Source organism: Pteropus vampyrus, unplaced genomic scaffold (assembly GCF_000151845.1).
Source record: "Pteropus vampyrus isolate Shadow unplaced genomic scaffold, Pvam_2.0 Scaffold33, whole genome shotgun sequence".
In the NCBI taxonomy this organism is placed as follows: Eukaryota; Metazoa; Chordata; class Mammalia; order Chiroptera; family Pteropodidae; genus Pteropus; species Pteropus vampyrus.
Window position 1 is genome coordinate 9659267 of NW_011888814.1, and position 20282 is coordinate 9679548.

Consider the following 20282-nt stretch of genomic DNA (forward strand, 5'->3'; position numbering starts at 1 on the left):
AACAACGACGTTTCAACATATCTGAGACAGCGACCTAGCCAATGTGGATTTTGAACCTCAATGTTTTCAGTAGTTATCTATACTTAATTCAATTTTATAGGTTACAGCATTGAGGCTGAAGAGGCTTTCAGATTTGGTGGAATCCGTATAAGGAGACAGAGGAAAAGCTAGGATTAAAATGAGGGAATTGACCACTGACAGTTTTGTTTTTAAGGTCAGAAAATCAGGGAAATTTGTTGCCATATTAATATTATAGGCAAAATGTGGTGAAAATATGAATCAAAAGAATAAAGAAGAGTGTTATGAACAAAATGGCAAATAGTGAAATATCTGTTAGAATAAGATAATTACTTTCCTAGGCGAATATGAAGACATACAGGCAGACATGTACGCCAAGCCAGAGACTGGCATTAGCATAGTTCCTCTCCCGGCACAGCAGTCAAATTCTGCATTTAAATCCGATAAACACTATAACAGTGTGCCACATAGTGCATATTTTGTTGAACCAAAGGAGAAGAAAATCTATTTCATATGAAACTGCACCCTCAATAAGGAGTCTTGCTGGTCTAACTTGTTTTGAATGCAATTTTAGAGTCCTTGCACAAAAGTAGTTATAAAAATAATAACGGTGGTAGAAATGAGAGCAATTTTTCCTCTAGTCGAAATGTCTTACCAGTAGAAGGGACAGATATGTGCTGCAAATCAGCTCCGTCTTATAATCGACAGTTAATAATTGTGAGAAAGTGTCGCATCACGGCCTATGGAATAAGAACCACCAGCCACATACAGCCTGAGAATCGACACCAAGGGCCGCTCTCACTTTCTTTGCATCTCCCTATTTAAATATCGGAGCGCTGTGTGCAGCACTCTATCTTTCTTCTGATTCTAGTCAGAGTGATTACAATAAGCTGCAGCAGACAGAAAAGGTGGAGAAAATCATACTCTCTGAGTCAAAGAATAGTAGTTGTAAAGCCAAGCCCTAATAGCAAACGTGCATATAGGAAGGCTGAGAAGAATGGAAGTGAAGAGTGAAAATTAATGCTCTCCTATTAATAGATTCTTACATTAACTGACAAAGAATGCTGGGAAAAGATGCAGGAGGTGGAATTTATATAAAGAGAATGTCGAAGGGCTGGGATGAAAATGTGAGACTTCACTACCGCCAATTAAGTCACAGAAATCAGTCTTGACTAATATGAAGGTAAATGCAGTGAAAACATGAATGCGATTAGATTACCTCTGGAGAGTGGAGCGATTGGAGTCCCCTGCTCCCACGCTATTTATGAACTGGACAGGGCTCGGTGACTGCTCACCCGGGCTCCCCTTCCCGTTGGTCCTGGCTGTGATTTCAGCATCGGGGTCTGAAGTCGCAGAATCATTGTCTAAAATTTGAAAATGAAGAAATAAGTAAATTTAACCACAGAACTTGTATTTCTTAGGCAGTGTCACTGAAATTAGGTCAAGAAAAGGAAATCATATCACCAAAATTAAACTGTTCTATAAATTCTAATGTATAGCTTCTCAGAATGTCATCTGTGGACCCCAGGAGTCCCTGAGGCCCTTTCAGGGAATCTGTAAGGTGAAAACTTTTCATAATAATATGCAGATGTTGTCTTTTTTACTGTGTTGATATTTTCACCAATGGTGCAAGTGAAATGGTGGACGACACTGTCAGCGCCTTAGCAAGAATCAAGGTAGTGGCATCAAATTTTATTAGTAATCATTCCATTTTTCACCAACATGCAAACACAGTCAATAAATATGGCAGTCTCACTAAAAAATGACCCTGATGAAGCAGCAGTAATTAATAATTTTATTAGATCTCATCCTTAAGTACACACCTTTTTAATATTCTGTGTGATGAAACGGGGAAATGCACACAACGAATCTGCTACATACCAAAGTACCATGGTCGTCTCAAGGAAAAGCATCAGTGTGGTTAGTGCTGTTTTTGCCATGAACACTACTTTTATTTGGAGGAAAACTGACAGAAAAGCTATGGTTACTTAGATTTGTGCATCTGGCAGACATTTTCTCAAAAAATGATCTAAGTGAACTTGTCATTTCAAGGACAACTACTGATGGTACTTATTGTGATGATTACATTTTAAACAAAAATCAGAATTTTGGAAACGATGTGCCGCCAGGAACTTGCCTGTTTCCCTATACTTAATGACTTTTCTGGGAAGGTAAGTGGTAAGATGAATAAAAGTGACTTTTTGATATTGTGTAATGCAATTTGTCAACATTTAGAAGATCTTCATAACTCAGTGAACCAATATATCTTTCACAAAACCAAAGTGTGATGTTATAAAGTCATGCATGGGTAAACAATTCATTAAAGCTCAAGAAAAGCTCATTGATATGGTCTCAGAGTCCACATTACAACTCTTAGGAAACTACCACGTGTCAAGTTTTTGTGTCATATCGAATAAAAATATCCACAAGTACTGAAATGGCTATTAAAATACTCATCCCTTCTGCACCTACAGGGTCTTCTATTAAATCAAGACATTTACGAGGTTTACAAAAAAGTAAAACAATGCTATTCTCAGTAGTATTTTTGTTTAAGAAATATAGCTATTTTGCATAAAAATTTGTAATGGGTCTAGTATTGTTATTTTTAAGTGAAATAGTAGGTAAATATTTTTTTAAGTTCTCAGTTAAAAATCTTATTACCCTAAATATTAATAGTTATAATTCACATAAACCAAAACTTTGAAGTCATCAATAATTTTTATAGTGGAGGGAGACATACCAAAAAGTATGAGAATTTGCTGTTCTAACCTGTATAATTAGAGAAGAAATAAAAAAATAATAATTTGCATGTGATATAACTGGGAACTTCAAGAGAATCCTGTAACAATAGGAAAATAGAATTGTGATTAGAAAAAAAAAATACGAAGGCACAAAATACTTTCCTATATACCAATTAGAAAATAACATGAAGACCATTTCATTTACAGTAACAAATGCAGATATAAAATATATTCTCCTAGAAAATAAGAAATTCTCCTATTAAGAAATGTAGGGGAGAGGGGAAGAGGGAGGTAGGTGGGGTAAAAGGGGTCAAATATGTGGTGACAGAAAGAAATCTAACTATGGGAGGGGAACACACAATGCAATATATGTATGCCTCACTGTTAAATTGTACACCTGAAACTTACTGAATTTCGTTAACCAAAATGTCACCAAAAAAAAGGAAATTAAAAATATATTTAAAAAAAGTAAATTTAAAAAAAGTAAAAACTACCTAAAGAAAAAAAATAAAACAACTTAAAAAAAACGTAAAGGTCCTATAAAAATGTATAAGTCCTTTATAGGTCTTATAAAAATTATAGTTAGGGACATTACAGATCTGAATGAAGAGAGTGACATACCTTGCATATTCCTGACTGGGTGACTAAAAGTGAAATTATGTTAATCCTTTCCAGATGTATTTAATTTTTAGCCTTTATACAAATCCCAATGGGATTTTTTTAAAGCTTAAAAGAATTTTAAATGTAAGAGCAAAAACATTTTATGTGTGTATAAAATTGGCAAAACTGACTCATCAAAATGTAACATATATTGAAAAGGTAAACGATCAAAACAATGCCGAGCTACAACCAGAACAATAGGATGTAATAGAGAACAGAAACAAATCCTAGAATATACATAACTAGCTAACATATGTTAAAGGTGGCACCGCAACTCAAAAGGGAGAACTATTGAGCGAATAAATGGTGTTGGAATAATTTGCCAATTATCTAGAAAAAGAGAAAAATCAAATTTAGATAACCCACTCGCATCATATATCAAAACACATAACAGATGGATTAATGTAAACAAAACAAAACAAAAACCGAGCAAGCTAATAGAAGAAAACATAGGTAAATAATTTATCTTATTTTGGATTTTATGAGTCTAAAGCAATGGAACAAAATACAACATGAAAGGCTAATAGATTTAATCATGTAAAAATGTAAAACTCAATATATGAAAAAAAATCCCAATACACAGAAAATTAAAAGGTGAATAACAAATTAGGAAAAATATCTGTGACATATATGGATGAGAATAGGGCAATATACTTAATTATAAAGTTTTTAAAAATTAACTAGCTCTTTAATTGAAAAAGGATCACGTGTACAAGGTAAAAATGCAAACCAGATAAATTAATATGGGAAGGAAGTTGTCTTCCCACTCCAGACCCGCAGGCCCTCGGGCCTCCTCCCCCCACGGGAGCCAGCTTCGCATGTTTATGTCTCCTTCCAGAAATGAGACTACATACTTTTGCATATATTTTATTTCCTCTTTTTACATATCCAGGAGAATGCCATTCATACTGCTGTACGCTTTTTTTGTTTTGTTGTTTGATTTTTACTTAATAATATAGCTTGGAAACTGTTCCAAATCAAGTAAAGATTTTTCTCATTTATTTCCAAAGCTGTATTGGTGTCCAAAGGTAAAAAGATATCATAATTATATAAAGCTTTCATAAAACAATAAGTAATAGATGAACATTCCATTAGGAAAAAAAAGGAAAGGACCTGTAATATCCTCAAAAGAAGAAATGCATAGGACCAATAAATATGCACATACACAAAGCTCAATCTCACTATCAGAAATTCAAAATAAAACTAGTAGACACCATTTGTTCAACTATCAAATGGGTAGATATTTACAAAAATGATAATTAATCAACACTGGCTAGGATGGGGAGAAACTGGTCTTCTCATTCACTTGGTGGGAACGCAGACAGGTAGAACCATTCTGGAGATAATGTGAATCAGCACTGAGCATCTCAAAATGGTTCCACCCTTCATCCATCTGCAGTAATTTATCTTCAGGAAATAATCAGAACTACACAAACGTTTATGTATTTACATTGCAGCATTATTACATAAAAGTAAAAACTTAGAAAAACTGTAATGCCCAGCAACAAGAGAATAATTAATAAATTATGTTATAGCCAAAGGACAGACATTACGTGACCACACAATCTTTACACTGAAGCTTTGGAAGTCTACTTAATGACATGAAAGTATGCACGATAAAATGTTAATTGAAAACAGCATAACACAAAACTATATACAAAGAGTATGAATTTGGATGGGAGTCAGATGGGGGTAAATAGACCAAAATGTTAACAGGGATTATGAGTTATTTTAATTTTCTTCTTTATATGTATATTTTGTAGCTTTCTAATTTCCTAAAAATATACTTTTCAGCAGGACAAAACAATAAACATTATAAAAGGAGATTTTTTAATCCTTCGAAGATAGCCAATATTCAAACAGATACAATCTGTTCTACAGGCATTCCTGAGTGAGTTATTATTCTGTGTAGAGCACCAGAAAACACTAATATCACTCACACGTTATGGCGTCCTATTTTACAAGAGCCTATTTTGCTGTGTAAATTTATCTCAGAGGAGAAAATTGCATTTGCCCATATGTCCTGGTGCTGAAATCTCTATAATGAATGAAAAGACCCAATCCAGGTACTTATATAACTAGGTTAAAATTGGGAGTACTTGTATGAGGAGACTCAATTATCTCTGTTACAAAGAGCCCTTATTTCTCTGCCGTGTGAGAGGCATCTGTCAGAGATAAATTCCTGGCTTTTTCAAATTCTCTTTATCCTCTTTAACAAAAACAAGCCCAGGGAAATGACAGTTGAGTTGCACAAACCCAGTGTTCAGACTTCCTGAGAAACTTGTCTTGAAATCAGAAGTCAAATTCCTGGCCTACATCAGCTTTAACAAAACACATTCCCCTTCAATAAACAGCCACACATTGATTGTTGAGTATCAGGATAAAATAAAGACCTTAACTCTGTGTATTCTTTTCATGAGAGTACAACTAAGAGGTTTTATTTCGACTTGGTATTTAAGAAAGGAAATCTGGAGCCTACCTATCTTTCTAGCCTTATCTCCTACCAGGCACCTCAGACCACAGCCAGACTGGATTACGTGATTCCCTAAACACGCTTGCAGCTTTTTCTTCTCCATTCCTCTGGTCAGGCTGCTCCTCAGCCTGCAACAGCGTCACCCTTAACGTCCAGTTCAAAAGCCTTAAGAAAGTCTATCTGTTTTCTAACTGGAAAATAACTTTCCTTCCTCGGAACTTCCATAGCAAAGACACCGGTTGCTATGGAAGGCAAAGATTTGTATCTTAGGTCCATTCCTTACTGGTTGTATCACCTTGAGCAAGTCATTTAAACTCTGAGGTTTGGGCTTCTCATCTGTAAAGTGTACCTTCCTTCTAGAGTTTTTGGAAAGGTTAAATAAGAAAATGCATGTGAAATATGTAGCAATACATATTCAACAAATGATGGTTTTCTTTCAGTCTTCCATTAGGAATTTCTGCCATGGTAGTAATTTTGTATTTCTGTTATTCTCCTCACCTAATGTGCACACACACATATCCACATGCACACACGTGACTACAAATTCCCAGGACGCAGAGCTGTGTTTCATTCATCTTTGTAGTCTCATAGCACCTAATTCTGTGATCTGTACTATATAGAAAAAACGAAAAATATTTGTTGAAAAAAGTAATTAGTATATTAAACCATCTAAAACATTTAAAACAAATGTCAGAGCCAGAAATCCAGATGGCTTTTTAAAAAAAAAACAAAACAAAAAACAAGAATTAACAATTAAAACCCCAGACAGCACTTCGCAGAGAGTAACAGTCTAATTACAAATGGATACATCAAAGTCTTAGTCCCTGTGAACGCAACAGCACAGGGTGAGTACTTCAGTCAAATGGTCAATTCCTTATTTTCCCCGCATCCTCAATTCTCATTACCTTCTAGTCTTTGAATCTCCTCAGCTGTCACTTCCAGTGTTTGATCAGATAGGGAAGCAACCTGGATGACCTGAGAGAAAAAAGAATGACATGTGTAGATGTGTGTATGTTTGTTTGTCTTTAAACAGAGGCAATTCTTTCTTTTACAAAAGATGAGGAAACATCAAAGATCTCTTGTTTTAGGAAACTGTCAGTGTCCTCAATTGGAGACTAAACCTCAGGTCTCCTTACTTAGGGAGTGGTAATTACACTGTAGATGATCATGTTAGAAGAAAAGATTCATTTAAAATATTACACAATAAACTTAAAAGACCAAAAGGGTAATTTAGGACAAGAAACATGAATAAGAGTCTAAAAACTGCATCCATATATATTCTAGTCCCAACACAGCATGTTATTTCTTGAAAATGCAACATTTACAATAACAGAATTGTATCAGCAAACAATTCTTCATGCAGTGAAGAAATAAATGTAATTGTGAGTATATTGATTAGAACAATGTATACCTACATACAGTTTTTAAAGCACTGTTCATAATTTAGCTGATAAGACCTAAGATCCACCTTGGGTTTCATCAATGGAATTCTTGTTTGGGGGCCAGAGAGATGCTCTGTCCATCATTTTCAAAAGAAAGAAGAAAGTGACTTTGCCAAAGTAGCAAAATAACCCAAGGCAGAAGGACTTGGAAAAAGAGCTCAGTAACAGAAGGGAGATCACCTCATTTTCACAGAGAAAAATGCCCAAACAGTCCAGAGTCCAGAATTCTAGATTTGAAATATTCACTGGACGAGGAAAAGAAAAAATCTAAATTAAACCACAAATTTTATGATTTAAAAGTAGAATGCATTTTTTACTTCATATAATTTTTATCACCATCCTCAAATGAACACACACACCACACACCAATTTTCACACCATCCTCAAATGAACACACACACCACACACCAATTAATCCTTGAACAAGTGAAATATAAGGAATCAGAAAAATACCCTCTGCAAACATTACCTAGAGTTGAATTCAGAAATACTCACGTAAAGCAGCACAAACTAGACAGTCTCTATTCCGGGGGAAGATCATTAAACTTACCAGCTGGGCAAAAGTTGTAACTTTTAGTCTTTTGAAAAGCTCATCTTTCTTGTATCTATAATCTGAAAAGCAGGACAGGACAATTATTTTTCTAGGTTTATTTTGCTTTCTTAAGGTATTACTAGTTCTTTCTAGTCATCGAGTTGTATGGTATATATTTCAAGTTATACATATGATTTACATATATTACCTCATTTGATCCGCATGATATCCTCAAAATTAAAAGTGCCAAGTATTATATCATTTCTTCATTTTTCTCCTTTGTTTTGGCCAATAGGAACCCTAAAGCTGAATTGATAAGCCACCTTTTTGTATCTAGTGACTTTATCCTTTGCCTTTATTTTATTAGTCTACCATTTTCCTTTTATTATGCTGTCTCTGCTTTGCCACATTGTATCACATGCATTTTTGTAAGCTGCTTTAAATCCTTTTCAGAACAAAGCAGGGAATAACGTCTACATTTTACAAATGAGGACAGAGACCCAGAGCCGGGTTACCCCAGGTCAAAGAGCTGGAAAGAAATTTACACCTTACTATTCTAACTCTACCCTGAAAAGAAAACAATTATATTCCTGAGGTGACAAACTATGCTAGAGACACAGGGCAACACTTTTTCCCCCTAGGGTATAATGCTGGGCAAAAAGTAATGATTGGTCCGATAACCTTTTGTACCAGTTTCTCTTCAACTCCACCTCAATAAAAGTCAACCTCTTCTGTTTTTTAAGATGAAAAAGTTCTAGAGATGACTGTACAACAATGTGATTATACTTAACTACTGAACTGTATACTTAGAAGTGGTTAAGATGGTAAATTTTATGGTATGTTTTCTTACAATTAAAAAAAATAAAAATCAACCTAAAACATCAATATGTATTCAGTGCTATCTTTATGGTATTTCTGCAATTGTTTATGTTAATAATTTGTCATATCACATTAAACAGTTAAAATCTAGCCAATCTCACTTCATCTACTATCTGTCCCACAGAAGCACGTTAAAAGTTAGTTTCCTTAAACTTTTCTGAAGATGACTGCCAATTCTGAAGTTTTCAGCGCTGAACTCCAGCCCACTCTTACCCTTCACTCCTGTTCTAGGTTTGTATGTCGGAGCCCATGACTCCTTAAAGACTGCTTCATTATCTCAGAATCACTAAAGGCTAGCTGGATAATTACTGTGGCTTTCACGGCATAAATGTCTCATAAGCTAAGACTCCTAGCAACAAAGGAAAGGATTAAAGGTATTTAAGACTGTGTACCTGGTATAACTAATCATTCCCATGAATTTTCCAAAAAAAACCAGTACAGACTGGATAGTTACTCTGGAGGATACCATTAGCTTGCTTTACCAAACAACTTACAACTCAGTCAGGAAATGATATTACTTTAAAAACTAGCCTTTGTAAATATATCAAGACTCTCTTACAGGAAATTAAAGCTTCTCTGTTCTAAAACGTCTTAGAGAGAACAATTTGGCTAATAACTGACCATTACTTCTAGAAAATTCGTAACATAATTTCCCCTGGATACAACAAGGTAACAAACCTACATGCAAGTGAGCTTCTAAAACCCGCCAGGATACAGACCCGAATAGCTGAGCACAAGCTATAAAAAGTGCAACTGAATAGCTACAGTATTCCCCTCAATTGCCACCAACCTGCCCACCAAAAATCATTTATGTAAATCAACACGGCAATAAATCAGCCAATGAAAACAGTGAAGTAGTTTGCACTGTGTCATTTATCCACTGGTATTCCTTTGGTATAGCTACATTGTCTGAAATACTTCTCCAATTCTTCACATTCTAAGTACAAAATGTACACATTAAAATCCCCTTTAACGCAGTAGAAATGACCTCAAACAAAACATAGACTCTGCTATATTCTAATGACTGGCATTTCTAGTGTCCTCTCACGAGCACTAGAAATCCCACTGCACATTTGAGCCTGAACGCTACATACCTGGTTCTGGTTTAGAAGGACAGCCATCATTAGGACTTTCTGACATTATTACTCAGAGATAAAAGATCAGACTAGACGTGTGAAGGTAAGTTTTAAAGTTTATAAAAGGATGACTTGGAAGGCTCTGTCAGTCTGTCCTTGCAAGAGCGAACAGAGCTTTAAGAATGGAGCTTCTGCTACTGTAGCTTCTCCCAAACTCCGTGATGGAGACAAATAACCCTAGTTTCAGAAATGTTATCAACTTTTGCTTCTCCAGTAAGTCTGGAGTCTAAGTCTGTCTCTCTCGAGTTACTGGAAGGACAGAGACCTGACTATCTAGGATGTTTCACATTGGATCCAACCAGTGTCATCTAAGTACCAGAAGCCAAGAACAGGCTTTGTAAACGCTCAATAGACACAGAGTGTCTATTTTCCCTGGGCAGAGTTGAAAGAATATTCAGATTACAAAGGAATTCTGCATTTTCAGGGTTCTGTTAAAACACGTTACTAGCAAAGGGAAGTTGGGCTCACAGTAGAAGACAAATCAAAGGAAGTAACAGAACAACGTTTGTGATTTCACAGAAAGACATGGCATCTAAGGTAATCTGAGAGAAGTGATGGGTCTAGGGTATCATGAAACAAGGCAATATTATTTTCCCTTTTGACCCAAAAGAACACCTACAACAGAAAATGGGAAAAGAGAAGGAAAGAGCTTCCAAAATGTAGATCCCAAACCAGAATCTGAAGTAATTCTAGTCAGGGAATCAGTACGAGGTATGTGAAACAAGGTGAGAGGCACCTCCTGTCTTACTAAAAGGAAGCCCACGACTTCTAAAAAGAGGGAAGCAAGCATTTTCAAGGACTCTATTCCAGAGGTATTTATTTGGGGAAGATAAGCTCCATTTAAAGTTCAGATATTAAAGAAACCACATTGTGCTTTTAAGAAATGTTTTAAACAGGGTTTCAGCAACCTAGGTGGAACGAGACATTTTTATGGGACAAATTTTGGTGTGGCCATGTGAGCTTACACCCAGCTACGAATGGGTAGGAGGTGAAAGAGACTACAAACCAAATGTGAAGCAGGCCAGCTGAATTTTGCCTGCCATGGGTGGATGAACTAAGGACAACAACAATGAAGCCTAGGTGAGTAAATGAGATCTTTTTCGTAGCTTAAAATTTTAATACATACTTAAAATATATATACTTACCTAATATAAAATGTAATATAATGTATAAAATATAAAATAGATATATAAGAAGAAAATAAAAGGCTATAGTGACAATATACATTAAAAAACAAACGTCTATAGCATTAGCCCTTATAGCTGAACCACGCAAATAACAGAGTCAGCAGAAAGCTGCTCCTGAGTCCACACTTATTAAGTGGGGTTTCTCAGCAGTTCCAAAGGAACAGAAACATTATCATTTAAATTAAAAGGCCTGCTGTGTAAAAACAAAAGTTCTGGTGAATTCTGGATTTGTAATAGTCTCTTCCCAGAAGATGTATATTACCAGAGCCAAATCCTGAGCTGTTATCAGTCACAGTACCTCTTTACCAGCATTAGCTAAATACTTTACTTACACTGTGTTCTCCTATTGAAGATACAAGCAAATCCATCTTAGAAAATAGATGTTTCTACTTCTTTAATTTTGGCCTTGATGTGTACATTTTACATCCGTTTTGGAGACAGACTGAAATATTATGATTTTGTGCAAGGGCGAAGCATTCAATGGCTAGTAGCATATCTTTGCAGAAGATTCGTTTTTAAAAAAGATGTGCGTGAAATATGATTTTTAATTAAAAGGAAGCAGACTGCAGTGAATTTATAATACATAACACCACTTTAAGAATAAGCTTTTTCTCACATCTCAGTCTTTCATGAATACTGTTGAATTTATACTCAAAAGAATGTTATGAAATGAGAGCTATTATTACTCCCACCTCAGGTATAGAGAAAATAAAACAGGAAAGATTAAGTACCTTGGAAAAGGCCACAAAGACTGCAGTACAATGAAACTAGAAGCCGGTTCTCATGGCTTAACTAGAGCTCATTCCATATTCCAACATGAACATCTCCTATGGGATCTAAGTCAGGCCGGGCTCGACCCACAAGCCACAATCTTAGCAGCTAACGGGGATGGTGCAGTGTTTCCCACATCTTTCTCAGCACCTTCCATCTCACCTGACTCCCCCCAGAGGAAGGCCAGGGCTGTTAATAACCATCTTACGGACGACTACAGGGCTCCACTATCCCAGCCCATCAATAGTGTTACTCACTTCTTTTGATCTCTTCTAGCTTCTCAGTGTATTTAGTCATACTGTTACCTAAAAAGAGAATAAGGAGTTTAGATATGCTTTTAATGAAAGGAAATGAGTAACACTGTGAAAATAGAACGGAGTACAAGTATTCCCTAAGCTTTCTTGGCCTGTTTTTTCATAACTACAGGAGACAAATGGGCCACACACAGTAATAGTCTTTTGGATTACATAGCACCATTGAAAGATGAGGAATCGAGGGAAATGTTTCAGTTAAATGTCTTTAAGCTGGGGTACACACCCAATAAACATTAAAGTCCCAGGCAGTAATGATATATATGTGTGTGTGTATACATATACATATATACGTGTGTGTGTGTATACATACACACACACACACACACACACACACACATATATTTTTTTTTTCTCTTTCTGAGTCAAGGCTTTCCTCCTCCTTTTATACCCCCTCCCCCATCATCTTTTTGTGGGGAAGCTATGCAGAGAAGAAGCAGTGATCTTTGAATGTCTAAAATGTGCTGTTGTGGCTACCCAAGCAACCCTTTCCTCTCTTAGTCTTGCGGTTTCCCTCTTTCTTGAACTTGGCCTTCCACTATTCATGCTGATGCTGCAGCCTGAACTAGACCACACAGTCTATACACTAAGATATACCATGGATTTGATTTGCTGAGAAATAACAGTAGATTCCCGCAATGCAGAGAGTCCCCAGCACTCGTGTTTTATAGCCTGGTTCTACAATACTAGGTTCTAGCCAACATGGGTTGGAGAGTTTTCATACATTAAAACTGGGCCAGGATCATTCTGGTTTCTGAATAAAGTCTAGTTCTCAAGCCAGGGGTGATTATTTTTTACTGGCATGCTTCGGTTTGGTTCAGTTCAACACAGCAAGCTCTATATGGCACCTAAAAAGTATAACAAAGAGGGAAAATATTCAAAATAATTTCTACTTTCTAAAATTGTGCCCCTAACTTTTAAGCCTTGAAAGAAGCTAGTCAGATCCAGTCCCGACTTCAGATAAAAGAAATGCTGCCAATAATGGCATGAACTGATATTTTTAAGGACTATTCTGAATTTTTCTTCATGTTTAAGTCAGAAGCAGAGAAAGAAAAGTCTTGCTTGGAAACCCAAAATACATTTTCAAAACACAACTTATATCATTTGTTATTATTAAATCTTTACCATGAATTCATCATGGAGTGAAATTACATTGAGTAATAAAAAATTTTTTCATCTGAAGACACACACATTCTCTGGATCAGAACTCAGTTTCGTCCTAGAGCCAGACTATATATCCTTCCAAAAGCTCAGAGACATAACTGCCTGAGTACACTCAAAAGAGACACTGAGAATGTCTCAGAAGAGGTCCAAATAACACCAAAGACCAGGATTAGAACCAAATATTATCTTCTTTAGGTTCTTCAGGCTGGAACTGACTTGAGACGTGACGAGTTCTCCAAAGCGGACACCATGAATTCTTCCTAGACACACATCCCTCTCCCCTGCAACTCTGAACTCACACAGGAGCTCGAAGGTCAATGCAGTGGGGGAAGGCAGGGCAAACTGTGCTGTTTTGCATTCCGCAATCTTATTCTTAAACTATTTTACATAGTAGCTTTTGTTCCTGAGTCCCCTACAGTTGCATGTTGTTGACGTGGCAGCTTCTTTTGGCTAGGGCAGCTTCAGGCAGTCTCATCAGAAAAAATCGAGGTACCAAAAAAAAAAAAAAGAGACTGATTTGTCCACTGACGCAGCAATAAATAACTAAGCCAGGAGCAGTATTCCCAACTTCCTGGTTTCTAATACGGCTTACGAAAATACATCACTTCTCTAGTTGTGTTGTTTTTAAAAAAACACGATTTCGCTGTGAGGTAAATATGTAGGAAGTGTTACTTCCTTAATAGTAGCAGGTGGGAACCATTTTATGCTCTAAATTCCCCGAAGCATATTTCGCATGGAAAACAATAGCCAACCTTATTATATAGTCTTCATTATTAAAACATTGCATTTCCAATCTATAACGGTTTCCACTAACAGAAATGTCTAAAATCCATTTCTCAACCAATTATCAATATTTTCAGAGCAATTACACAGCACTTCGTCTTGTACCAGCAAGTGCCTTAAACAACCCTGTGAGGCAGGCTGTCACTTCTGTTTGTTTGTTTTCTCACTAAAGGACCAGGCAGGGAAACAAAAGTCTTTTGCAGAGGTATACAAATATTTGGCAAAATTAAGAACAAATCTAAGAAGGCTATTGACAAGAAGCCCTTTTCTCTGTAGACATTCAAGGTAGCCAAGAAGGGAGAAAAAAAGAAAATTGAGGATTTCTGCATTGTTTCAGCTGGAGAAATAAGACAGTGGAATGGCTGACTAATTGACCCAAAATTCCCTAAACATGATTTTAGAAAGTATGAAAAGTAGTATTTTACCTTATTTCTTATGCTTACATCTTAACTAAGCAGCTGATCTTACCAGATCTATTTTATCCAAAAATAGTTTTTTGACTACCTTTTAAAGGGACTAGAAATAGATCAATTCTACAATTGACTTGTTTATAAACACACCTTTGTTTTATACAAAAAAGAGACTAAAAGACCATCAATGAACCAATTTTTTAGAAAAGATTGAAATTACGCATTACTGTAAGATAAATTTTCCTAGATAAGACTTTGGTGAAAAGAAAAATGTCAGTGGCTCCCCACTGCTTACTGGCTAAAGTTTAAACTCCTAGCTCTAGTGATGAAGGCACCTACATCTTACCTACCTCTTCAATTTTGCTTTAATTACTAAATTTGACAAACTCTTGGGTTAGTCTTCGGTTCTCTAACATGTCACTTTATTGATATAATCGTAATAGTTCACCCAGCTAAGAGTGACCTTTCCTTCCTCTGAACCTCTATAGCTCTTGGCTTACCGCTCAAAAGGTGTTTATCATTGTACTGTCTTATTTGTGTGCAGATCTTATCTACCTTATTATAACAAAAGACTGAGACTATTTACACACACACACACACACACACACACACACACACACACACCTTTATCCCTTCCACTGTCTAGTGTAGGAGGCACTCAAAAATATTTGCTAAATGAAATATAGTATTAAGATCTATTATTTGATGAATCCTTATAATGAATTATTTTATCATGCAAATAATCTTACCCAATTTGGTTTGAGTTTTTGTACATCTAATTTTCTTTCAGCTATGCATAACCTGACTTATATACAATATGTTATATACTACCTACATGACCCATATTGTTTCAGGACTCAGGTAACCTAGAAATGTAGAAGGTAGTATTTAGCTTCTACTTAGTCTATAACTTAAGTTGCGACAAAAGATATATAAAAAAAAGTTTTATCATTTGAATCAAGAGAAAGAGACAACCCAACTATCTCAATAGTGCTATGCAAAGATAGAGTACAATCGATGAACTGAGTGACTCATTCATTAGATTTTTTCCTTTGTTTTCCCGTAATTTAATAACATTATTTATACTGAGCCAGTAAGAAAAGCAAGTGATTTTGAGCAGCAGTAATCTAAAGTAAGATTTATAAGGCACGAACTCGGTTGCTAAGAGACAACTCCATTGCTTTATTTTTCTTCAATATTTCCCTCTATGGAGAAGTTCTTTTGGCTCAGAAGGAGCAGAAAGCGTGAAAAGAGGCACAGTGGTCCTTTGTTAATCTCAATAAGTTATACGAGTGTATAGTGCTTTCTGGTTTATAAAAAGCTTTCACATACATTTCTTCCTTTGACATCAGAAACAGAATTAAATACCAAATAAAAATGAAGAGTACCTAGTCTGTAATGAGTTTGACTGCTGAAGATCAAGGCTATTAGCAAAAATTCAGGAAAAGTAAAAACTAAAGAAGAAAAAAGAAAATGACTAGTTTATGTAGCGATAACAAAAGTAAAGTGAATTTAAAAAATAAGGCTAGAAAAGGCTGAGCGGAGAAAGTCCCCAGAATTTTAGAAAGCTAAAGAAATTTGAAATTAGACTGAATATAGATTGAAATGAGAGGGTAATGAAGAGTGTAGGAGCCTAACAAAGGGAGAGCCCTGTGGTCTGGGAAGTGTTCCTTAACCAGCCTGTGGTGAGCAGAACAGAAACCCAGAGTGGGTGCTGAGAATACACGAGAACCCTGCGGTGGAGACTGAACCAAATGCCGCCAGGATTTCATCAGCAGCAGAATCCATTCACGGCACAGTCTGGCAATGCTGGGGAGCTGGTTACATACACCCAGGCACCTATGGAACAAAAGAAATACTTGAAGTTCAAAATAATTCTGATATTTCTAGCCTCGGCTATACATCAGTGTTCGAGTTTAGAAGAGAAGTAGAATCAAAAGTATAGAAATAAAAACTAATCTTTACCCAGGAAGAAGATATCAGTCTTGGAAGAACTCAGTAGAAGGTGATTTAGGTGAAGATAGGAGACACCACAAAATTCTTGATTTCTCATGATGAACTTTGAATTGCTCACTGTTTGGTAAGAAAAGATTAGAGACTCATCTATTTAGCCTAAAATGAGAAATGCTGACTCGTTCCTGTGTCAATTTCCACTTCTCTGACTGCACAGTGTAAAAACATACCACAGATGGGAACTCCTTACGCTTGTTTAGGCTATAAGGTCACTCTTATGTTTTCTTAACCAGACTCTTCATCCATTTCACCTCATGGCACACATACAAGTGACAATATTTGAACGGAACACAGATTTGCGCTATCTCAGACCCTGATGGCTATCCAGAAGGCTGAAGAGATCTGTATCAGGTCACATAACCCTCAGTACTGAATGCACAGGGAGATAAGTTATAAAAATGCATAGGAAAAAAAATTAAAATCTTTCCCCTAGATTGACTTTAAGATAATTTCTTAATTTGAAACAACAACAGAAATCGAATGATAGAATAAGATTTCTTTCTCACACTAACTTTAAAATACTTTTGAGTTTTAAGCACTAAAGCACACTTTGGCCCTTCCGAAGAGATTAAAAAGCAGTTTCTGGGACATCCACTTTCAGGAAGATGAGGTCGATGTATTTTTCTCTATTCCTCCAGCTAAGCAAAATAAAAGCCCTGGACAACCCATAAAATGGGAGAAAATATTTGCAAATCATATTTCTGATAAGGGTCCAGTATCTAGAATATATAAAAGAACTATTCTAACTCAACAATAAAAAGAAAAATAACACAATTTAAAGAACAGGCCAATGGTCTGAATAGCCATTTCTCCATAGGCGATATACAAATGCCAATAAGCACATAAAAAGGTGCTCAACATCATTAGTTGTTAGGAAAATGCAAATCAAAACCACAATGAGATACCGCTTCACACCCACAATGATGACTATAGTCAAAATGATGGACAACAATAAACATTATTGAGAATGTGGAAAAAAATAGAGCCCTCCTCGCTGCTGATAGGGATGCAAAGTGATGTGGCTGCTTTGGAAAATAGTTTGATAGTTTCTCAAAAAATTAAACAGAGTTGCCATATGACCAACAATTCAACTCCTAGGTATATAACCAAGAGAACTGAAAGCATATGTTCACACAAAAACTTGTACACTAATGTTTATAGCAGCATCATGGCCAAAAAGTATAAACAAACCAAATGTCCATCAGCTGATGTGTGGATAAACAAAGTGTGGAACAGTTATACAAAAGAATATTATCTGGCAATAAAAAGGAATGAAATACTGATACGTGCTATGACAACGGCGAACCTTGAAAACATTATGCTAAGTGAAAGAAGCCAGGCACAAAAGACCACATATTGTATAATTCCATTTATAGAAAATGTGCAGAACAGGCAAACTCATAGATACTGAAAATAATTAGTGGTTACTAGGGACTGGTAAAAGGAAGGAATGGAAAGTAATTGGTATTGGGTATGGGATTTCTTTATGGGGTGCAAAAATGTTCTGTAATTAGATAGTGGTGATGTTTTCACAACCTTGTGAATGTACTAAAAACCTCTGTATTATACACTTTAAAACGGTGAATTTTATGGTATATAAATTATATCTCAATTTAAGAAAATAACATACCAATTAGAAAAAGATTGAATTAAAAAGCAAAACGAAACAAAAACCCTAGATATTATATGTTAAAAAAAACACAAGACTCTGATAGATAAAGAGAGAAAGGCAGGCTGCTAGGGACCTCAGAAACCAAGGAATAAAATGATAGTTGAGTTACCTGAGTTTTGTTTTTTTTTTTTGTCTATCTGTTTTTTTTTGCCTCACATACCCTAGATTCGGAGCTGAAGAAGCAAGCAATCCAGAAATAACAACAAACAGACACACAAAAAAAATTCCCCAACAAAAGTCTGCTGTCTCCAGCCAAAAGACTAGGAAAGACAGAAAACCACCAGACTATAACTGCCTTTTTCTAGCCAAACTCCACAGAAAAGCTGTGGCCACACTTGCCAGCAAAGGCCAAGTGGGAAACCTCAATTTTCATCCTTGCTAAGCCGTCATGACATGCCATCTAAATATACAAAAGAGGAAAAAGAGGGTGGGGCTGAAAAAGTACTCAAAGATATGATGGCTGACAACTCCCCAAATCTGGTAAGTGGCATAAACCTAAAGATTTATATAGAAGCTGAGTGAACTCCAAACAGGACAAACCCGAAGAAATCTAAACCAAGACACATTATAATTAAACTTCTGAAAACAAACAAAAAAAAAAAAAAAAAAAAGAAAGAAAGAAAAGAAAAGAAAGAATATCCTGACAGCAGCAAGAGGAAAAAAAAATGACACCTTACCTATGTGGGAAAAACAGTTTGAATAACAGCACATTTCTCATCGGAAATCATGGCGACTGGAAAGAAGTGACACAATACTTTTTAAGTGCTGTGAGAAAAGAACTGCTAGCTCAGAATCCTATATCTAGAGAAAATACCCTTCATGAATGAAAGGAAATCAAGACATTCTCAGATGAAGGAAAACTAAGAGGCTCTGTCACCAGCTAAAGAAAGTTCTCTAATTATAAAAGAAAAGAACAAACAAACAAACAAACAACAGAGCCTTAGAACATCAGGAAAAGGAAAGAATACAGTAAGCAGAAGTATAGGTATATATATTCCTTTCAGAGGCCCATGGAACATATACTGAGAGAGACCATATCTTGTATGATAAAATGAACAACAACACATTTTTTAAAAATTGAAATATACAGACTGCATTCTCCAGCCACAATGGAATCAAACTGGAAATCAACAGAAATTTAACAGGAAAATCTCCGAACACTTGCAAACTAAACAACATACTTCTAAATAATCCATGGGCCGAAAAGGAAGTCTCAGGAAAATACAAATAAACAGTGGACTGAATAAAAATTAAAATACAACATATCATAATTTGTGAGATTCAGCTTCAGCAGTGCTGAGAGAAACGTATAGCACTAACTACATGTGTTAAAAAAGAGGAAAAGTCTTAAATCGATAACCTAAGCTCCCATCTCAAGAATCTAGAAACAGGAGAGCAAAATAAACCCAAAGCGAGCAGAAGGAAGGACATAATGAAGGTAGAAGCAAAAATCAATGAAATTAAAACAGAAAAACAAGAGAGAAAATTGATGAAACCAAGAGCCCAAGAGCTAGTTCTTTAAAAGGATCAATAGAATGGACAAACCTGTAGTGAAGGAAAAAAGAGAGAAAAGATAAATTATCAATCCCAGGAGTGAAACAGGGGCTATCACTTCAGACACAATAGGCATCAGAAGGATAATAAGGAAAAACTAAAAACAACTCTATACACATAAATTTAAAAACTTGGATGAAATGTATCAATTCCTCAAAAAACACAAACTGCCACAACTCAGCCAATATGAAACAAGCATTTTGAATATCCATATAACTATTAAAAAATTGAATTCAAAATTTAAAAACACTCAAAAAAGAAATCTCCAGGCTCAATTTTCTTGGAGAATTCTATCAAATGTTTAAGAAAGATTTAACACCAATAATACACAACCTCTTCCAGAAAACAGAACAAGAGGAAACACTTCCCAACTCATTTTATGAGGCCAGTATTACCCTGATACAAAACCAGACAAAACAATCCAAAAAAATAAATAAATAAAATAAAAAATAAAAATAAAACGAAAAAACTACAAACCAATATCCATCATGAATATAGGCACAAAAACCTTTAACAAAATAATAGAATTCAGCAAT

General features: G+C 35.7%; 1 protein-coding gene across 1 annotated transcript in view; it reads right to left on the bottom strand.

The window, feature by feature from the left end:
- CEP41 (centrosomal protein 41) overlaps nucleotides 1-20282 on the bottom strand; it is a 42341-nt gene that overhangs the window by 6321 nt on the left and 15738 nt on the right. The window contains exons 4-7 of the mRNA XM_023528952.1: nucleotides 12097-12144; nucleotides 7885-7946; nucleotides 6798-6867; nucleotides 1237-1382 (exon numbers count right to left, since the gene is read on the bottom strand). Coding sequence (XP_023384720.1) covers nucleotides 1237-1382; nucleotides 6798-6867; nucleotides 7885-7946; nucleotides 12097-12144 — 326 coding nt within the window. The remainder of the gene's footprint in view (nucleotides 1-1236; nucleotides 1383-6797; nucleotides 6868-7884; nucleotides 7947-12096; nucleotides 12145-20282) is intronic.